This window comes from Erpetoichthys calabaricus, chromosome 9 (genome assembly GCF_900747795.2).
Source record: "Erpetoichthys calabaricus chromosome 9, fErpCal1.3, whole genome shotgun sequence".
NCBI classification, from domain to species: domain Eukaryota; kingdom Metazoa; phylum Chordata; class Cladistia; order Polypteriformes; family Polypteridae; genus Erpetoichthys; species Erpetoichthys calabaricus.
The window spans coordinates 172,174,717-172,197,759 of NC_041402.2; the positions used below are offsets into that span (position 1 = coordinate 172,174,717).

General features: G+C 39.4%; 1 protein-coding gene across 3 annotated transcripts in view; it reads right to left on the reverse strand.

Moving 5' to 3' along the window:
- Positions 1 to 23,043, reverse strand: part of robo3 (roundabout, axon guidance receptor, homolog 3 (Drosophila)) — a 407,285-nt gene that overhangs the window by 48,824 nt on the left and 335,418 nt on the right. For all 3 annotated transcript variants that reach the window (XM_051931895.1, XM_051931894.1, XM_051931896.1), the window contains exons 7-11: positions 12,125 to 12,249; positions 11,251 to 11,422; positions 5,359 to 5,564; positions 1,682 to 1,763; positions 970 to 1,138 (exon numbers count right to left, since the gene is read on the reverse strand). In XM_051931895.1, coding sequence (XP_051787855.1) covers positions 970 to 1,138; positions 1,682 to 1,763; positions 5,359 to 5,564; positions 11,251 to 11,422; positions 12,125 to 12,249 — 754 coding nt within the window. The remainder of the gene's footprint in view (positions 1 to 969; positions 1,139 to 1,681; positions 1,764 to 5,358; positions 5,565 to 11,250; positions 11,423 to 12,124; positions 12,250 to 23,043) is intronic.

Below are 23,043 nucleotides of genomic sequence, written 5' to 3' on the forward strand. Positions count from 1 at the left end.
TTGCCAATTGCCCCCTGTGACCCTAAAAACAAGTAAGCCAGCATAAGAGTGTTTTATATAAAGGTGTGGCATGCCATCTTGGGTAGGTTCGTCTTATACCCAGTACTTTCAAGATAACTCCAGCTTTGGCAGCCCAACAACTGAACTATTGAGATTAATAATTTTATGAATAGAGCTGGGTTGAACAGCCTATTAACAACAGCTCTGCTACAATCAGTACCCACAGGCTGCTTTACGAGGACTTCTCTAAAACTGCCAGATCTGCTTTTGTTTGCAAGCAAAGCTCTCTATTGAGGTCTCAAATCAAAAATTCTAAAAGAAAGTCTTTATTTGTGTTGTTTGCTTTGTTGAACTACATTATATAAATCTGTGCACTGGTGGTGATTTACAGCTCTAAATCAGACTGCAAAGCCATTATTTGAAATCCTTTTCGAATAATGCTGTCAACGTTTGAATAATTGATTGATTTACTTTCTTCCTGGAAAATCACTGCCTGTACTTTCATTTATGTATTGTGCATGCATGTTGTGCCTGTCTGGCTGAAAGTCCTTTCAGATGTTAAATGACACTGTCGCCTCCGCTCTGGAAAGCTGAATTATATTTTTTAATTAAAGTTTATTTGGCTTTTAGAGCTGTTTAAGAATGCAGACAGAACAATAGGATAATGTCTGAAACAACATGATGATGTACTGATAGAGAGACAGCTTTTTCTATGTTAATGCAAAATATTTAAAGTTAAACAAAGAAAAACTATTTGGATTTTAAATGCAAAGCACCACAGTGCATTCAAAATGCAGATATTACGCTAAAAGCCATTATGTTTCATACAAATTATAGCAATAGACTACCTTGGAGGGTACACGGAGACTGATAAAATGTCGCAATTTTTGCTTCTGGAGATGGCTTTTTCTCTTTTACTCACTGGCTTCTCACACATTTTCTCACACCAGCTAACACTTGCCCACTTACCTGAATGCTTCAATAATGTAAGATGTCACAGATGTCCCTCCCTCATGGCTATTGGGTTTCCATGTCAGTGTCACACTGTTTCGCGTCACGTCAGTGACTACAGGCTTCTGGGGTGGACCAGGAAGCAAATTGGGTTGGGAGGGCTGAGGGGCAGCCGCCATTCCCTTTTCTGAAAAAGAAAAAAGGGCAACAGTCAAGCACGGTTTGTCTTGAGGGAATCTGTTGAAGCTGCCAGACCTCAATTGAAGCAGTAAATGAGAACCTCTAAGGGTGCACACCATCCTGATAAGTTTTTGTTTTCATTAATTTTGTACCTGGTAGTAGAAGATCACTGTTCCTGAAATTTGGTTTGAATTCATCTGCCCATCAGTGTGCATTTTATAAAGCCTCTTACATAATATCCTTATTACCCAATGCAAAGTAAAAAGTAACAAGTTATTTATGTTACCTTGTAACCCAGGATGACACCATGAGGAAGCAGCATTATTTAGGCATTAGTTTTTCTCTGCCTCAAACAGCCATAGTGCTAGTAATAATAATAATAATAATAATAGTAAAAGGCTGTCACGAACTCTCATGAAAATGGAACACTGTTTCCTGCTCATATTACTGGTCTAGGGATCTGATGCATTACTCAAGTTTATATAGTGCCTTGAACCACTTATTGGCATCAGTTCCCTAGGATAGTAGCATTTCCAGAGTGTAAACTCACCTCTCACAGTCAGCATACCACTCCAGCTTGTTTCACCACTGGTGCTTGAAGCAAGGCATGTATATGTCCCACTGTCCATTTCCTAAAAAAACACAAAAAGGCTCATCTTGCAGTGCTTAAGATGTTTACATAAAGGAGACGGACTCAAAGCAAGTCAAAACCTTTATGTCTGTTAATCACCGTTGACAGTCTCACATGATGAAAGATGGGAGGGACATGGAAAAAGCCATCTTGTTTTTCAAAGAGGACATCACGGTGTTCTTGCTTCAACTGCTATCCCCCTGCCTTGAAAACACTACTTTGAAAGTTCTCATTTGATTTTAATCTACAGGAGGATCTACCATTCTGCCTGCTGCATTTTAATCAGACTATATCCTGTTTGAACTTTTCCTGGTGATACAGATTTCCTACCAAGATTAGCTTTCAGATATATCCTACTGGTGGTAGCTAGCACTGCAATACTTTTAATTTACAAGTCTACAAAAAGCCTCACAGGTAATGTCTGGGATACAAGAGCAGGAAAAGGAATTAATTTGGCTCCCAGGGACTAGTACGTGAGCAAGAAGTTGCTCCTGGCTTCACTCCAGCTGGGACCGAAATGCCTTTTGGGTTCATTATGTGCTTTAATATTTAGTTAAACTAGTCATGGATTGAATGAAGCAAGGTCCTCATCACATGAATTTTGATGTTATTTGCACTCTGAACTTCCCATAGTCTGCTTTGTGAATTATGCCCATCCTCTGTGTATTCAGGTCATTAGGAAGGGCCAACAGAGGCAGGCATTTTCTGTATAGTCTGACCGCTAGAGCTTTAATTTAACGGGTGTAAAAGCTTGGTAGCATGAAGATAGAGAATCAGAAAATGAGGCAACCTATGGAAATGACCTTAATAATCATTTAGCTGCTCCTGCTAGGTTTTGCTAAATTGTTCTGTGCAACAAAAGCTTGAGTATGAATGAGGTCTGATGCAACATTTGTTTCCTGCGGTACCTCAAATAGCAGGCTTGAGGATGATAGTATGGTTATTACTCTTTTAGGTCTCTCACCAGCGTTGCCAGTATGCTAACCACTTTTAAGATCCTGTGAAAGAAGAGCTACAGAGAAACTGGACGCTGATAAACAGAACTAAGGCTTTCAGGTTGGGATGGTTATGTAACGCTTTATATAATACAGATGGTGAGCAGTAAGACCATTAGCTAAATTTAGAGCTAGAGTTGGAGTTAGGTGGTGGCTACCTCATTCATATCGGTACAATAGTAGAATTAAGTGCTGGTTAGGAGTAAAATGGAGAACTAAACTAAATGATCCTTGTGATTAAGGTGTCAAAACTATGGTACTCTGGAAGTAAAGGCACAGGTTTTAGACTTACACATAAATAACACTGTATTTCTATGCCACATCATATTATGTCATAAATCACTACTACAGCATATGAAAATGCTGGGAGAAGTGATGGTTCAGGACTGAGACATGAAGGTAGGTGGTGTTGCTGTTTGACATAACGCAGTGTCTAATACTTCAGCAGCATAAGGAGGTGGTGTGGGCTTGAGGCGAGAAAACAGTGGGTGTATTTCTTTGTGAAATTTCATACAATTAGACACTAAGTTGGTGCTCATTTACTGCGTTCTTGCTTTATCAGCTTATATGTGGCTGTTCTTGAACACAGTACGGTCTCTAGTTCTCAACTCACGCCTATTGTCATAAACTGCAATTTGATAAAATGGTTTGTCATCTCTAATCTCAGGCATGCATATTTTTCGTTGATGCTAATCCTCACAGGTGGCGCAGTGGTAGTGCTGCTGCTTTGCAGTAAGGAGACTGTGGAAGATTGTGGGTTCGCTTCCCAGTTCCTCCCTGTGTGGATAGCGCTTTGAGTACTGAGAAAAGCGCTATATAAATGTAATGAATTATTATTATTATTATGCTCAGGCAGCACTATGGAAAGACTTACTTCTGCAATATTTTGTTATATGATCTTTGACCATTCTCCTCATACCTTTCAGTAAGTAGGATCATGGTCACACTATAAACACACTCGGTAACATATGCTAAGTATAAAAGATGCTGTGAACTACTTTCTTCTGTTTTGTAACAGGCGGTCATGCATTCCTCCCTGCTACTCATTGCATCTCTGTGCAGTGCTAATTATGGGATAAGCCTCACATTTTGCCAAGGTTTAGTCACCCTCTCTGGTTTCTGACCTCATTTTAGTATTCAGGTGTCCGTCTACTGCATACTGTATGCTGCATCTTTTCTCTTCCTCTGTCACTGGTTGGCCTAAGGCAGCAAGGTAATCTGGCAGACATCAGTCTATTACTCATAGCTGGTAGCTCAGGACGGCATGGCAGAGAGTGCATTAAAAATGTATGCTGGTTGGGGAGCATAGTGTGCGAATGTGGAAATCTCTATGAACTCGAGATGGTATTCGGTTATCTATTCTTTCTTTTTTTCCCATTTCCACTACCTTAGTTGATCTTTTGGTTGGAACACAAGGTTACTACTGCTCTGACACCCCAGAGACATCAAAAGATCACTCAACTCTGCTGGAGCGCTATGAGTGAAGAATGCATTGTGTCAGGTTCAGTACACAAGAACAGCAACCCCCTACTCCAAACATTGTAGTGGAGCTAATGGCCCACTGAGACATAGAGACAGAGAAGGCATCATCAGGTCACTGGGAAGGGAGATAAAGATATTCTAGCATTTATAGAAGGAGAAGCAGGCACAGGATAAACAACACACAAATTCAAACACACATTAACCCTCAGTTGTACACATGTATGTAGACATGTACAAAGATACATTAACTTGTACTCGGGACGATACCATAGGCATACACACACACACTCACACACTAACAGTATCAATACATTTACATATGTACACATTCTCTTTTATGCATATGCTCTATATTCATAAATGTTTTATTTGTGCAGATTAATTTGAACATAAGAAAAACTCTCACACATGGATATATATCTGTACATATAATGCATACACAGAGTAACTATATATGCATTCACACACACCTACACGTTGATAAACACCCACAAAAAGTAAAAAGTACAATATGTCATAATAGAACAAATAAGTGAAAAATATATAGAACCACACATCCATGAATATACACCTACAGATACACACACACACAAAGCTACCTGGTGCATAACAATGTATGAAACACACATTTACATGAACAAAATGTTATATAGAAATATGCACCCTTGTAATGCAAACACACACACATCTCAATACTTACATACAGACCTATTGACAACAAACATGAGCAAAAACATGCACAAAAATGTAGTTACACATGCAGAAACAATTCACAGAGGCACATGTATGTGCAAAACACACACTCATGCACATATCAGTCACAGTGTTATGATGATCCTGGCAAAATTGCACTTTCTACCAATTAGGGACATGTGGAGGAAGAGTACAAATGTTGCACGGTTGTGTGGTGTAGCTTCAAAATATAAGTATTGTGTAAAATGTTTAATGAGATGACATTTCTGTAATGTGAATCATTTATTGAAGAAATGGGACCTCCATCAATTTTGACAAATCTTCTTGTTCAATAAATAGATTCAAATATATATACAGTCTGTCTACCTTATTCACATCATATGCTTGACATATAACACATGGTAGGCAAGCTGTGATCTAACTCACCATGAGGAGAGTGATTTGGAGTGTACCATTATCCAGTAGACTGAAACGAGGGTCATTCCCCAAAATCCTCCTTCCATCCTTCTCCCACTGAATGCTGGGGAGTGGGTTTCCCATCACATGGCACTGTAACTGTGCTGTGCCTCCTAGGGGCAGACTCTGATTGAGTGGTCCCTGGCGAATGATTGGTGGAATCCGGTCTGATGGAGCTAAAAGACAAAAGAAAACTTTCACCTTCTGGAATAGTAAAATTAAAGCATGCTGACATACATCTGCCCTGAAGAAATGTGCAAAAATTATAAAATCAGCATTTACTCAATAATCATATGCATGTAGTTCAAATGTACCTGATCCATATTCACTCCTGAAACATCAAAACTGCAATGTGTGGAAGCATAAACAACTAAATGAATTACAACAAACAGTTCCAGTCTACTCCAAAAAATACACCTGAATTTTAGGATCTACCAAATCACTGAAATACCCATGGCTTTCAAGTCAGAGTCACTTGTTAGTCACAGTTTGTCATGTAGGATCCATATTGGTAGCAGTAAAGCACTAAAATCAGAGCTTCTCAATAATCAGACAGATCCATCATTGATAAAATAAAAAGATCCTTGTAACTTCCTTCAGCCCTTAACACTAGAATTACCAGAGCCTAAGAAAAAACTCGTAGATCCGTCCCACCTTAAATCGCTTCGCACCTCTCCATCAGCGTCTTTTGTTCTGTAAATGTGTGTCGATAAGCAGCAAGCAGCCTACTATCAAATCCCCCACCGCCGCACAGTTTTCTCAGCTCAAGTCTGTTTACCTGCGTGTCAGTTGCTTAGAGTTGTATAGAGTGAGAAGTCAAGCAAAATGACACCTTTTATAAATACTATATCGTTATTTGGAACACATGCATTTCATGTGTGTTCCGTGTGTACAACAATCTATGTACAGTAAACACATCGTTAAAACAGAAACGTTTTTCATGTTTTAGTAATAATTGACAAATTGTAGCAAATGCGTGTCAATGTCGCACCCTAACGCGGGTTCTTTTTCTGCAGTTATATTCTTGAATAGAAGCTCACTTGTTCTGTTATATTTGTACCTTTTGTGAAAGTGTTTATTTGATATTTGGAATTCAGACTTGACACATTATACACTTCATGTCTACATTTTGTCAATTATTACTAAAACATGAAAAACATTTCTGTTTTAACGATGTGTTTACTGTACATAGATTGTTGTACACATGGAACACGAATGAAATGCATGTGTTCCAAATAACGATATAGTATTTATAAAAGGTGTCAGTTTGCTTGACTTCTCACTCTATACAACTCTAAGCAACTGACACGCAGGTAAACAGACTTGAGCTGAGAAAAATGTGCGGCGGTGGGGGATGTGATAGCAGGCTGCTTGCTGCTTATCAACACATTTACAGGACAAAAGACGCTGATGGAGAGGTGAAAAGCGATTTAAGATGGGACGGATCTACGAGTTTTTTCTTAGGCTCTGGTAATTCTAGTGTTAATATCTGTGTTGTAAAGTATGAACCTCCAGTAAGTCAATATGTAATTTCCCAAACTATTCAACTCCCTAAATACCCAAGGTCCAACCCAGAGTACTTTCCATTATTTTTTTAATCAGTGTTGGAAATGGTGAATCATGAATCCTTGCCAACAATGACCAAACAGAGCAACATGTGGTGATCCAGCACTCCTCACTACACCATTTTAAAAATCTAACATTGTAGCTGTATGAAGATTGATCCACTCCATACAGGGCACTTCAATCTAAACAAGGATTTATTTTAATAATTCTTAAATTTGAATCCCCCAATAATAAGATAGGCTACATGATGGAGGTCCATGCAACCCATACATCCCTCCCTACTCTAAAGTGTGTGGCATTTATAAACCTGAGCACTTCATAGTCAGGTTGTCCCCAGTTGGTGGTCTATTTTTTCACTGCTGCAAATGATAAACCAAATGACTCTATGTAATATGTTGTCAGGGCCCATTCTCGCAGCCACTTGCTTATTTGTCCTTTTTCTTTTTTAGGACCTCACCAGTAGTCACCAAAGGCGTCAGCAGTTGCCGCAGCTGTCATTTCAAATAAATGCACATCTCAGCAAACGGCTTAATCCCGTTTCTCCTACCCTGGGCCTTAGCCCATCTTTAAATCGATCCTACAACAGACATATGGCTGTCCGCCGGCACGGACCAATTTAAAGCAGAGCGCCAGGCTATTAGCCGTAAGTAACAAGCCAATTAAAGCAGGCATTAAGCGATTGCGCCAAGATGTATCTGCACTGGCGATGACCCTAACAAGTGTCAAGGAGAGCCTGCCTTTAATTAGCCCTGCAACCCGTTCCGTCTCATTCTAAGAAGAGCCTTTTTAATGAGCTATTAATCTTAGGAGCCCTTTATACTGATAACTTTGCAGGGCTTCATCAGTGCTCAGGGTTTCCAAATTAACATATCATCTCAATGCATGTGGACTCGAGTCTCATCCACCGTTTTTCATATACGATTATTAAAACAAATGTACCTTTGAGTACTTTGCTAGTGACCTCCAAAAGATATCCTCTCAGATGGTAACCTCCACTAGATTTTTAATATTCTCTTAGTACAGGATATTAAGAACATGCCTTATCATAATCATCACTTTAGCAGTGTGCCCCCTAGTGGAAATACCAAGGTCACACTTTTAAATCTCACTGCTGGCTCATTCTTTCAGTTACTTCAATTACTCTGTTATCTGTCTAGGCATTTCCTGTAGCTACTGACTTGATTCAAATTCATAGGACATCAAAGTCCGTAGATAGCAGAAACTAAACCAGAATTGTTGCCAGCCCATCGTAGAATACTCATGTATGCACAGTAGATTATCACTGAATCTAATTACCTATACCTGGAAGATGGGAGACTTTGGGGTAAAGCCAGCACAAACATGTGAGAAACGCAACCAGCTCCATACACCAAGGTTGAGGTGCATGCACTCATAGCAGTAAAGTAGAGCTTACTGTTTTTATCAGCTTTTTTTGAATACAGTGCTTTCTAAAAGCAAAGCTTGACTCTGGCAAATGAAAGGAAATCACAAAAGTCATCAGTGTGGCATGAGTGTAGGTGTTTAAATCTGTATAAATAAAATTATAATCTGTTTGTGTTTGTTTGCTGGGGCAGCATGATGGTGTAGTAATAGTGCTGCTGTCTCGCAGTATGGGGACCAGGGTTTGCATCTTCTCCCCATGTCCGCATGGGTTTCCTCCAGATGCTCTGGTTACCTCCCACAGTCCAAAGACATGCAGGTTAGGTGGACTGGTGACACTGAATTGGCCTTAGTGTGTGTTTGGTGTGTGTGTGTTTTTGACCTCCGATGGATTGGCAGCCTGTCCAGGGTTTGTTTCTGCCTTGCACTCTATGCTAACTAGGATAGGACACCTAGATTAAAGCTTTTTTCTAAAAGTATGTTTTTTTTCCATCAACAACAACATTTATTTATATAGCACATTTTCATGCAATCAGTGCAATAAATCTCATCATGGGTTGTTTTTAGCCAGAATGAATATTTTCCCATTTTATTTATATTTGGGCTCTCTTCTGAGAAATGTATGGGTCCAAATGGGATGTGTGATATTGCCAGACTTTTAAGGTACAAGTTAATTTCTTTTTAATCCCCAAAAAACTCCATTATTTTAGTGAGTTTTGTGGTTGTGAAACTGCATGCCAAACAAAGCTTAGCATTAATGAACAGATATGCAAAAGAAAAGTTAACAGTTTTGCTCACCACAACTTATTATTTTGTGATGTTATATTTTACATATCCTACAGCAGAAGATTTGTGCTGCTGGACAGACAATCCCAGCTTTATGTGTGTTGGTCAAGCACTCAGATAGAAACTTCATTACACTGTGTACACGTGACAATAACTCTGAAATTAACTCATGAAACTACTTTTTAATAACAGCAAAACCTTACGTTTTAATGAAAAGCCGCCACTCTTGTACATCTACATACTGTATCACTACCCAGTGCGATAGAGATAAACCATAATGAAACAGAATGAAACACAGTTTTTTAGCACATGCCAAGTCACTGTTCAGAATATGACAGAAAGAATGACTAAGGGCGGTGTTAGTAACTTTTACTGTTTCTTGATGGGAGATATTTTATTCAAGTACATTTTATGATAAGACAGTTAGGCTTTGCCAGTACATTGTCATGATTTGTGGCAATTTTAAACCAATGTTGAATGTATCAACTTTGAATCTTCTTTATAACATCATCAAATACCACCACTGGTGTTATCTCCTGTAAAACTACGAAGACTTGTGCCAATTCCTCTGGCCACCCTAACTGTATATGCTTTTTGCAACCCATGGATTCATTAATGGGTTGGTAGTGAGTGCTGCTTTGCAGTAAGGAGATTGTGGGTTCGCTTCCTGGGTCCTCCCTGTGTGAAGAGCGCTTTGAGTAGTGAGAAAAGTGCTATATAAATGTAAAGAATTATTATTATTAAAGAATTATTAATTTTACAAGCTATACAGGTTATTAATGCAGGATTGAAAATCTATTTGTGAAGCCACAGTAAAGAAAGAAATACAAAGAAGTAGCGTCATGGTTCCAATCCAGCAACGAGTTGCCATAACTGTGCAATCCAACCATACACAAAACGAACAAATTCTTGACTCATGAGTGTAGAGAAATTAATAGAGAAGGAGTGTAGATGATAGACAGGACACTGGAACTTCACTCAGAAATAACAAAAGGGCCAATATGAAAAGAAAAAAAAAACAAATATTTGTTTCTTTATCTTAACTGATTACTGACTAACTGGGTACTTCTTTTAGTTGGGCAATACGAATGTATATTAAACTTAATATCTACACTTGAGAGAAACATTACAAAAATTAGGTTACCTAGACTCTGTGTATTCATGAGAATACACTGTGAATCTGAGAAAATGTCATGTATGGAGACCAACAGAATTATAAGCAGATCAGTCAAATGAGTTGAATAGCGTGTATACTGGAAGTTTTTGTTCATTATGTGAGTCTGTGAGGCCAGGAATAAAATGCAAGAATTTAGATTTAACAGTACTGGCTTGAAATCACGATATTCTTCAAGTTGTGAACAAGCTGGCTACAAGCAAAAGCAAATGCAACAAGAGACAGACTTCATACCACAGTGGAGTAGGCCACAATGGGATTTACCTGACTACAATCTTGTTTCTGAGTATGTCTGCTGGCAATATCCCATTCCACCACACTTATCAAAAACCTTATGGTATCTTCTGTCACACATGTGTGCTTGAGAGGCTTAACTGGGCAGTGTGCACTAACGCCTTCTCTCCTTCCTCTGCAGATCACCAGAAGGCAAGACAAACTAAGCCCTAACCAGCTTCCTCATTCCTCTACAGACCACGCCCTCCTGCTGACCTCACTTCTGCCTCTTCCCTCCTGGACCCTCCTCTTCCTTCCCACCACCTATAAAAACCCAACCTCTATCCTCTTATTTCAGTCCCGTTTTGGACACAGTCTTTTGAGACTATTCTCTTCCTGCTAAAATATACGGGGTGGATCCCCAAACCTTTTTTGTCTTTGTTTTCTTGTATTTACACTTCCTAATGTCGTCCAGAGTGTTCCCCACCTTGTCTGCCTAATACAATTTAAGTCTAAGTTGTGCCACATCTGTCTGTATGGAGCCACTATGTAAAGTGGGTCAAAGAAGTTTCTGTCTGTCTACTACAGGCAGTGTCCCTGTAAAATGGACTTTGCAAAAATTGTGAAATTACAATAAAGTGGTTAAATTCCAAAGGGTGCATAATTTATAAGTCACAATAGAGTCCAACAGCATGGTAATGAAGTGCCTACTCAATTTCTGTTGTGTCTTGATACTTGCTCACCATTTTCAACTTCCAAGAGGGCCTTTGTGAGAATGCTGCCTGCTACACTGATGGCCTGACACATGTAGTAGCCTGAGTCAGCTGTCTGGACATCAGTGATTGTCAGCTCTCCACTCAGGGATACAGAGAAGCGCCCGGACTGTTCTGGAGGCTGGCTGGGAAACCACAGTATCTGTAGGCCAAAGAAAGAAAAGAAGAAATCAGTCAGTGTTTATATTATAAAACACTTTTTAGAGCAAGCCAGTAAACATGACCCCATTTAGATGAACTCCCATGCAGGCAAACCTCCAATCTGTCAATCCAAAACACAAGGTGATGAGGTAAGTAAGGACCACTGGAAAGGTATTGTTAAAATCAGCAATGGGCTGTTATGTTTTGCCTCAGGAGCAGACATTTTCTGTCTGTGACACGAGGTAGAATGTGGTGTCCCAGCCAAATATATTGTAACAGCACTGACGAGCCACATTAGCTAGGAAAAAGTCACCCAAGTATGAGCTGGCATTACGTTACTAGTGGTAGGGGTGCCCATATAAATGGCAAGCCTGCAAAGTCGTATGCTTTTCCAACTAGTGCAGCAAAAGGTGAGCAGTCCTTTTAAGGATAGTGAGCCACCTCAAAGAGCCATGTAAAGAGTAGTGAATCTCTCCACAGTGCTGGTCGGCGCCAATGCTACAATGCCATTCACAAATGATATTAGGAGTGTATAATGGGTACCACATCATCCAACAATAGATATCACCTTCTTCACCAGTACATTGTCACTTCACTAAAAAGCATGGAACCCACAGAGTTTACAAAGGCAGAGCACTCCTGGAACTGCTGTTAACTGACGTAGAAAAGGATGTTGCCCGATGCAACTATCTACAGGCCTTACCTGGCTGCCTTCCTTCTGCCAAAAAACCGCTGGTGGAGGGTTTCCTTTGGTGCCACAAAGGAAGGTCACCGTGCGGCCCTGAGAGGCAATCTGGTCCCTGGGACGGACTACGATCTGAGGAGGTACTGAAAATAGGAAAAAGATTCTTAAGTCATGAACGTCAACCAAAAAAGTAACCAACCACCGCCACCACCACCACCACCACCACCAGAACCATCAGCACTGCCGATGTCACCCATCTTTTATCCATGCTTGTTAAGGTTGTGAGAACTGATTTGTCTGAAGGTGAGGGAACATGCCTCATTTAGTTAGGTCCACGGTGCTCTGTGCACTGTTGAGCAGCAGTATTATTTACAAGATTCTGCAAATAAGTGTTTGGGCACATTTGAGTACTTGTGTGCTTATTCTTACTTATAGTATGTGTCTGTATGTCTTAGTGTGTACACACCTGTATATACAGCATATGCTTCACTGTATCTGAGTGTTTGTGCATATGTGTGTGAATGTGTGAAAGGGTGTCAATGTTCATTCCATGCCTCTCTGTGTGCTCTTGCACATTTGTGAATATGTGTGCCTGATTTCCTTTCTGTTTAATGAATGTGTGTGCCATGTGTTTATATGTAAGTATTTTTGTCTCTGCGCTTACTGTATTTGTTTATGTATAGATCATGTAAAAGGTCTTTGGGCATACATACTAATATTTTTCATATTATGACAGGCGAAACTGTAGCACTGTGGTTAGCACTGTTGTCTTACATAAAAAACTTTCTGGGTTTATCTCCAACACTTGGGTCATTTTTTTTCCTCCCAAGTTAGGTTAAAGGGTGACTCAAAATTGGCCCTCAGTGAGTAGTGTGGGTGTGGATGTGTGTGTGTATGCTGCAGTGTTCGAGGGCTCCATTTTTTGTGCGTTAACCTTGAACTGAATTAAGCAAGTTTGAAAATGTATATATTAAGGTATATACTTTCTAACGCTGAGACTCAATAAAATATGAAGACATATATGAGCACAATGCGTTCAGAAAAACAGATGTGCAACAACATAGTATATGCAGAAACATACACATATATTCATTAACTTCAGAGACAAATACCCACAACATATCTATCTAGGGACATGAACACACAGAGAACATTACACTCCTGTTTTCTTATGTCAAGACTCACTAAAATACTGTAAGAAGACATAATATGAGCACAATGTGTATAGAAAAATAGATGAGCAACAGCATACTTAGTATTCACCCTAATCTATACACTTACCAATACAGTCAGTCAGTCATTGTCTAACCCACTATATCCTAACACAGGGTCACGGGGCTTACCAATACATCTACAATGAAATACAGTGGATTCAGAACTATTTAGAACCCTTCATTTTAGTCCCATTTTGTTAGGTCGCACCCATGGCATAAGAAAACAGGAGTGTATGCTTCTTTGTGTGTTCATGTCCCTAGCTAAATATGTTCTGGGTATTTGTCGCTGCAGTTAATGAACGGATGTGTAAATATTTATGTATGTTTATATGTATGTTTCTGCATACACTTGTATATCTGTATATGTGTTCATGCCAAATTTCAATGTGTGTACTTTGGGCTGCGCTATTAAACGTTTGTGCCTATATACACATACTGTATGTGTGTGTGCTGTTCTCTTAGTGTGTATGTGCATGTGGTGTAACTGGTGTCCTTTGGCATATGTTTTTATGTATGCATGTGCTTCCCTTTGGCCACAGACCTTCTCCCTGTGCATATTTGTGTGTGTTTATCTGCCACTGCTTCTATAACTGCCTCACCTTATCCATGTAAGCAAGTTAGCTTCTGTCTGTTTTAGATTGCATCCATACTATGAAGGACAAGCTCCCAGTGTACTCACTGCTCCAGGCAACTCTTGTGTCTCACATCTTCACTACACACACTGTACAGGAGAGTTTTTCTTCATGCTTCGTTCTCCCTCCAATCCCTACAGCCCCCAAGTGAGCTGATTGTTATTGATCAGCTTTTGAGCAATTGTTCATTTCACGGGGATATGAATGCATAATTTCCCTCACCTTTAACCTTTAACTGCAAATTGATTTCCAACCCATCCACCCCCCCACCCACCTCCTCCTGGACTTGCCTCGTTTCTCTTTTCTCTCATCATTAAAAATACATTTTGAAGTTCCCCCACTCTGCCCTCTGCACACAGTTATACATATGTATTACACACTAAGGTGTAGAAGCTTTGAAAGTAAGTGCAAAAATAATAAAAGAAAAATCCATAATAACCTTGCTTTGTGATAAAAAGGAAATGACACTGCTGAGAGCCCAGTGAGCAGAAGACTACCGCTGTGACCAAGACTTACAGAAATGAGGAGCCTGGAGCACTAGGGTCAGAGATCAGATTCCAAGTGACACATCCAAATAAGCATCATAAGTGGGCAACAGTGTGTCCTACTCTTAGCTCTCCTAACCAGTGAAACCACTGTCTGTTCAAATGTGAAGGACCTGTGAGGGTCACCTGGGACCTACCAAAAAGAGTCAGCTTCAAAAAAGCATCTACACCCGTCCAATATTCATGAGTCAAACTGCCAAGCTCTACTGTCCACCTTGTCACTGATGTTGTAATCACCACTGTTTGTTTGTTGGCTGTAACGTTATGATACAAACACACACACAAAGCCCCAGAGCGATTAAAGTTAATCTTCTTTAGCAGAGAGCCCCCCTGCCTCCGCCCCACTACTTTGGTCTCCAGGCAGATGAGGACAGCAATGTGCGGATGGACTGAGGATGGATGACATTCAGCTGAAGGGCACAGTGGCCATGACTGAATTCTGCATCTCATCTCATCGACTGCCTCACTGCTGCTGCTGCCTGTATCATTACCCACAATCCCTCTTCTAAGACCGTTTAACCCAGTATGCTATCATTGGAGATCACAGTGGGGCTCTGACAGGCAGCAGACCTATGGAGAATTTATACTATACCAATGCCTGCTTCAGGCCATAAAATATGGAGTGCCACATGTATTCCAGAGATGAGTATCTATGAAAATTGTGAGATAATATGAGCACTCAGAAAATTCCTGAGGGCCATCACCAAAAGAGCATTAATGCCTGAGAAAAACAAGTTAAACTCAACCTGAAAGTACATGGCAATACAGGGCAAGATCACATTTTTTCATATATTAGTTTAAAAACCATGTCTGGAATTAACATCTGCCTTAATACACACCTAAGAACTTTGACGCCTGCCTTCACAAGGAAACAACAATTTTAAAAACTGCTGAAGTGGAAACCCTAAAAAGGCCTATTGTATAATGTGAAAAACACAACATTAAAGGAAGGCACTAATTCAGACAACAAATCTGTGAAATTGGGTTAGCATGTGCCTCGACACAAAATTTAGAGTTCTGAAATCTGTTGATGTGGAGATTTGAGAGCTTCACAAATGTGAAATTGACACCTAAAGAATTGATTGGCACAACAATATGAATGTACTAGGTGCCTCATTCATAAATATGAATGCAGATGTTAATGTAAATCAGATAATACACTAAGTCATTCAATTTTCAAATATGATGTGTCCTGGACTAATCTGAAGACAGGAGGCGTGAGCTTACATGTTTCTGTTCACACAGCATAAAAACACTCCTAAGGCATGAAATATTTATAGAGGACACTGTTCTGTTAGCACATTCATAAAAATGTCAACATGAGGGGAACACAAACCTAAATAAATTTAAATACTGTATATACATCTGATTTTTATTTAGATACAGTGACAGATTACCAGGCTTGAAAGGGGCTGTTAAAGTCAGAAAATGCATAAACCCAGCGCAGATTGTATTCTGAAAGAGAAGCAAAAACTCATAAATGGGGAACCTTCCAATGGCCATTTTGGGTAAACAGCTGCCAGGTGGTATTATAAGATACTTAGCACTATGAAAGTTGTTATTCTGAGGGCACCAAAGTGAAACTGAAACGGAAGTCAAGGCAAGATCCCAGCAGTACTCCACTAGAGTGTTAGACAGAAGCAGAAGCTTTGCACTTAGAACAGTGCTTTCTTTGGTTTGCCTCGTTCTTCAGCTGTCAGAAATCGTACTGATCTGAATCCTTCTTTTATTGTGTTTCCAGCATCCTTAAAGCTCCCATGTTTAACAAAATAATTCCAATGATGACAAATGATCTCACTCCTAAAGCTGAATTAACAGTGAAAGCAAAAATAGCAAAAGGCTGTTCAGGGCTGAGCACATATGCATATGTTCCTATTGATGAATGCCAAAATGAACAATGAAAGACAAATATGGATGTACAATCACTTTGTAAATAAGGTCTTAGACAGCGGCATCTTCAACAATGATTTTTATGAAAGCTGATGTTCTAAATATAGATTCCAAAAATTCTACACACATCTGTCCCATAGGAGATTCCTTAACATCACACATGCAGTATGCCTAAATATAAAAGTGAGGCCTGAAACATCTGCCTGAATACAGACCCCAGCATTTCATACATCTGCTTGACTAAAGACCCTAAAACCTCATACATCTGTTTCAAAATAGATCATAGGACTTCAAACATAAGGGTGATTACAGTGGTGAGACCAGAAAAATGTGCCATGGAATAGACCACAGAATTTCACACATATGCCTGAAAGTAGTCATTAAATCTTTATAATTCTTTTCATTTATGTCTTTGAGATCTGAAACACCTATCTGCTTCTTAACTGGTCAAATCAACCTTATATCAGAAGTGAGATCTGAAAGCCCATAATGAATATAGGACCCAGAACTTCCGACATCTACTAGAAGCCACAGCTGATTTGTCAACCTTTGTTTACCTCAATGTAGACCACAGTTGTTTCATATTTCCCTGAATGGTGAAATATGATCTGTAAGGACAACCATCAATGTGAAGATAGGGCTTTGCTCTTTAATACTGTGCATCCTGAAGTCGTTGTCTACTATTTTAAAACAATCCTGTGCTCATAGACATAGAATAGGTGTGAATTATGACTGAGAAACTGTCACCGCTATATTTTAAAGGTCTGCTCCAAGCATATGGCTGTTCTAGCACATTTTGTTAAAAAGTGGTTGAGATGTCAAAATCAGAGATATCCAGGCATATGGGCACTACTTTTGTTAAGAAATGGTTGAGATGTCAAAATGTGGAAGTTGTCCATGACACTTATTTAAGGTAAAATTCTACACCTACTATTGGCCACTAGTATGTGAATATCCCCTTGGGGATTAATAAAGTATGTATGTATGTATGTATGTATGTATGTATGTATGTATGTATGTATGTATGTATGTATGTATCTATCTATCTATCTATCTATCTATCTATCTATCTATCTATCTATCTATCTATCTATCTATCTATCTATCTATCTATCTATCTATCTATCTATCTATCTATCTATCTATCTATTTCCTGCTGCACATGTCACACTTGTACAGACACTTCATTCATTCCAGTCTCTTGATCTTCAAATGATCTCACTTAATCTAATTCTGGGTGTCTATTGAGGTGACTTCAGTAAGTGTTGTTTAACCCTTGTAGAGAATATGGACACGGGACAAAGAGAGCAACACAAACAGCTGTCCAGCCTGCACATCCATCTGGAGAATGTAACCAGCCAGCCTGTTCTGTCCACCACAGTGAGGCTCATGTGGGAGGTGAGAACAGTCATTGGGTGTGCTCACTCTTACATTTACCTGTCTCTTTAAATGGCAAAATGGGCTACCAGGTTTCACTTCCTGAAGGTCCCTTTGTCGCATTATAAGGGTAGTTGTTGGTGCATTTTGCAGCTTCTCTGACTCTTTGCTAGCACAGAATTGGGCTGTTCTTGTTGATAGCTATGATATTTCTTAATGGGTGAGTTTTGCAGGAACTGATCCCACTTCTGTAGTAGAATGTAAAGTTAGTGAAAAGACACTTTACTTGTTAGCTTATGATCACATAAATTTTGTCAACGAAATGGTATGGTTTCAAAAAAAAAAAAAAAAAAAAAACATGTGTCTCCAGCACATGACTCTCCCTAAGATGTTTGAATATAGTAATAAAATATATTTTATTAGGTGGAGTCAAATAGAAGAATTACTTTAAAGGAATCACGATCTTCTTCTGAAATTGTGCTGTAGTTGGGGCAAATATTCACACAAAAAATGCAAAATCATTTTCCCAATAAGCAAAGTCTACTGGAGAGATTTTGCTCAAATCAGTACACTCCTAGTAATTTCAGCACTAATAACTGTTCTGAGTTTAATTCAGATTATTTTGCTCCAGCAGAGCTAACTCTACAGTGGTAACCACAAGTATGTACAGTATATATGAGGTTTACTTTATACAGTGCCTATAAAAAGTATTGGAAGTGTTCTCATTTTATTGTTATTCAACATTAAATGACAGTGGATTTAATTTATTTTATTGATAACTAGGGGGCTCCGCCCCCTGCTCGCTTCGCTCGCCAACCCCTGGCGTTGGGACATGACAAAGAGTGAGATGTATGAATTAGATATAGAATAGTGTGCAGCTTTGGATGATGCGCATAGAAATAACAAATAGAGTGTTTGGCATATATTAATGTTTTATTGGAATATTTCTTTGTATATAACATTAGTAGTAAAGATGGTGTCTTGTCCTTGAATGAGTCTTCCTTGGCATGGATCATTTATAATTTTAACTCTAACGTCAGATGAACGTCGAACACGTGAGAAGGCAACATTGCGTTGGAATGTAGGTGTGTTGTTTTTATCAGGACGTAAATGTAGAACAATATCTCTGTGAAATGGAGGCTCACCATCTTTACTTTGAAAGACAATTGCCACTTCATTAAAGATGGGCAGATTGTATCGTCTTGGATCTTGTTCTTTGTCCTTTATCAAGACCAAAGCAATTGTAGTTGCCGCTATACCTTCTGCATTTGCTTTTGTATTTGCCTCCTTTTCAACTTCATGTAGCATTTTTATAGACTTAGCTAATGGGTGATTGTTTATGACATGAGTGACGTTTCTCATTATAAGCTCTGTGCATTGTTTGTTTTCAGGAAGGTTCATGCGTTGATAGATTGCCTCATCTGGATCTAGGATGTAGATTTGTGCATATTTGCGTGGTTGATTTGTTTCAGGGTGCACTGTTCCAATGCGATGCAATATTTGTCCACATATGCGAAAGCAGTATGGGCCATTGCCTTTTGGTGGCCTGATATGTACTCCGGTAGATGCAAAAGCAAATGAACTATTGTAGGATCTAATGCAGTTCATAAAGTTTTTACTTTCAGGCACATCGTTAGTTAGAAGCTTCTTTAGATATTCAGGATATGAATGTAAAGGAGGCAGTCTACTCTGACCTTTTTGACAACAATGTGTAAATTCATTATTTGTATTGCCAGTTGTTTCTTCTGTGAAGTTAAGTGAATGACAATGATTGCAAATGACATTCATTAATCCCAAAGAATTTTCCTCAATAGTGGATTCCTTATTGAAGGCGTTTTCAGTCATTTGGCGTAAGCGTTTAACAGGTGTGTGGCGTTGATGTCCGCGACGGGCATGTTTTGCTTTTTGCGTTTGATTGCCTTTTTGTTGCATGTCCATTATTTGTGACGCGCAATTTTTTTCTTTTTTTTTATTCGCCTCCGCTTTGCGCAAAGTCCGTTTCAGTCTACGCCGTGCATTGTTTGTATCGAGCCTTGTCCGTTTTTGTATGTCGGTCATTTGAGCTTGGTGCTTTTCGCGTCTTGCTTTTTTTTTTCTGTCAGTTCATTTGCGCGTTGTTCACGTCTCCGTTCATTTATTCTGTCTCTTCGCTCCCTTTTTTGTATGTCTGATACGCGAGCTCTTTCGGTTTGAAATCGTGCTTCTTTCGATGCAGCACTTTGACACGCGCGCTGAATGCGTCTACGTGCATTGTGTCGGTCCATTTGGGCACGTTCCCGTTATCCTTTCCGAATCGTTTTGTACCCGTGACCGTGTATTCATGACTTGTTTCTTTCTCAGCATGCGAAATATGGATAAGTAATAAGGAGGATCGCACTCACTGTTAATATGTATCCTTTTCTGCAGTTGAACGGTTAATAGTGCTTTATTGAAAGGACATCCACCTATGCAGACACCTATGCCGACACCTATGCTGCCTAGTGTGAAGGTGTCGACGTTCACTTTAGAATATGTGGCTTTGGGTGTCACTTCTTATGGATGTGTGGGGGGGATTGTTGTTGCACGAGCGTCTTCTTTCTTTTTGTGTTCCTGTGTCTTGTTTGAATCCCCCTCTTTGTGTGTGTCCCGTCCCTTGCTTGTAGGGTCTGTGGGGTGGTTGTGTTCTTTTTTTTTGTCTTCCATGGGCTTGTTGAATCCCCCTCTTGGTGTGTGTCCCGTCCCGTCCCGTGCCTGTAGGGTGGGGGGGGGGGGGGGGTGTGGTCGTGCCTTGCTGTTGTGCGCTCGTATGTTCTTTTTTTTTGGTGTGTCTAGTTTCGTGTGCAATGTGTTTCGTGCTTTCCCCGCGTTTGACTACTTTTTTATGTGCCTTTTCCTTTTTTCGGTGCGTGCTCACTCCTTGTTTCTGTGGTCTTGTCCGCCTCTCGCGGCCCCTCATCCGCCTTTGTCGCCCTCTTTTGTCCGCCTTTCTCCGACTCTCGCGGACTCTTTTTGCACCTGCGCAGTACGTCTTTTTGCAGCTACGGCCCATGGCCGGATGTGCCTGCGTCCATCATCCGGTTTAGCATTCTCGGTTAGTAATATGGATCCTCTACAGAAAACGACCCTTTAATGTCAAAGTGAAAACATGTCTCTGCAAAATTGTCTAAATTTAATACCAAATTAAACCTACTGTTGTATAATAATAAAATAAGACAACTTTCAAGGAGTGAATAGTTTTTATAGGCACTGTATAGATATATAAATTGAACCCCTTCGTAACACTTCCTCTCACTCCCTCTATCCCTCTTTATATTCATAAAGTGCATTCAGAAAGTATTCAGACCCCTTTACTTTTTTCACATTTTGATACATTGCAGCTTTATCTTGAATCATTTAATTTCATTTTTACTTCATCAGGCAACACTGGATAGCCCACAATGACAAAGCTAACTTGTCCAAAATGGGCAGAATCTGAAGATTATAAAATTTGTTCTGTTGCTAATGTTTGGACCCACCCCTAGTTTTGAGAGCACATCATTTCAACTGCGAATGAACTACACTGGCTGCCAAATAAGTATTGCATTGAATTCTTAATGCTCCTACTGACTTATAAAGCCTTCCATAATTAAGCAGCAGTCTGTCTTTTTGACCTTCTACAGCTGTATGTTCATGCCTGCTGACTTGAGTCTTCTGAAGATGGCTCTGGACTTGCTGTTCCTAAGACTAAGGAGAGTACTGTGAGCAACGAAGACTTCCATGTCTGTGATCCAATATTATGAAATACTCACTGCCAGGTTTTTAAAGCAGACTTGAAACTTATTTGTTTACTTTATTCTAGGTATAAATTATTTTTTCATTTGTTTTAATTCCAAGCTATTTATATACAGTATGTGTTATTTACTTTGTTCTTTCTGTGCCACATTATCAGATTTTGAAAGGTGCATTATAAACAAAATGTTATTAGTAGCATTACTGATATATGCTTGCTAGACACTGTGCCTTTCTATGGCCCTTCTTGGAATTCTTACATTCAGCATCTTGAATGAACACCAAAACCCAAATATCTCCGCAAAATACAGCCTTCATTCTGGCACGGTCTGTCAGTTTTTAGCACCAAAAACTTGAGCGTTTGAAGTCCTTTGTTTTTTGTCAATTAGATGTTTGCTATCCAGAAGGCTGTAAATAGAAACTCCTCTGTGGGAAGGGTGACCCTAACAAGCGGCTGAAGCCAATAGAAGAAAAGGAAGCAAAAAGCAAACCTTAAAGGCAAATAAGCGGGCTGCATGTGGTTGATTCTGGAAAAAAGCCAGTTCGTGGAATTTCTCCTTGACAGCCCATGGACCGTTACAAACTATATTATAGAAATTATGGGCACACCATATTATGTGAATTAGGAGCTGACTAGAATAACTCCAAGAGTATAATATTGTCAGCATTAGTTGGTACATTTTTGCAGTAGTCTAGTGTTTTATTAATGGACAGAATTTGAGTTGAATCCTATTTGTGAATTTCCCATTGGGATTAATAAAGTATCTATCTATCTATCTATCTATCTATCTATCTATCTATCTATCTATCTATCTATCTATCTATCTATCTATCTATCTATCTATCTATCTATCTATCTATCTGAGTAATCCAAGTGGGCAAAAGACTACCATTATGTCCGATATTACAGGTAGTGTAAACCCAACGGAAAGCATGTTGACATGTCTCCTGCTTATCTAAGATAGTATGCTATATGTGATATGTTTTAGTAAAACTCTTAATCAATTCTGTGAGCATGGAAAAACACTTCATACCTGAAGAAGGTTAATATTAGTTCTTTTAGGTCAATTAGGGTGGGGGGGTGTTTCATGAGGTGAGATTAAATGTTGGACAACAGCTCCTAAAAAGAATGTAGTTTCCAGTAAATATCAATAACGCTTACAGCCACACCACCGTGACCACTGTGAGGACATACAGAGACACACTTGCTCTTCACCCACAAGCAGCACACTTGCTCTTCACCCACAAGCAGCACAATGTTCCCCCAAACCCACCTCCCTCCCCCAGCATGCAACACAGCAAGCATGAGATGAGATGGGTACTTACTAAATGGCCCAACTGGAATGAAGATAAAATGAGAAGAGAAAACAAAAGAAAAAAAATGAGATGGACACAGTAATAGAAAAACAAAATCAAAATCATAAAAAATCAGCAATGCTAAATTAGTGACTGGAAGGTGAATATGAGGGCAACTCAAAAGAAATAAACATTGGAGACTGTAAACGAATCATCTGTAAATCCTAGGAAAATCG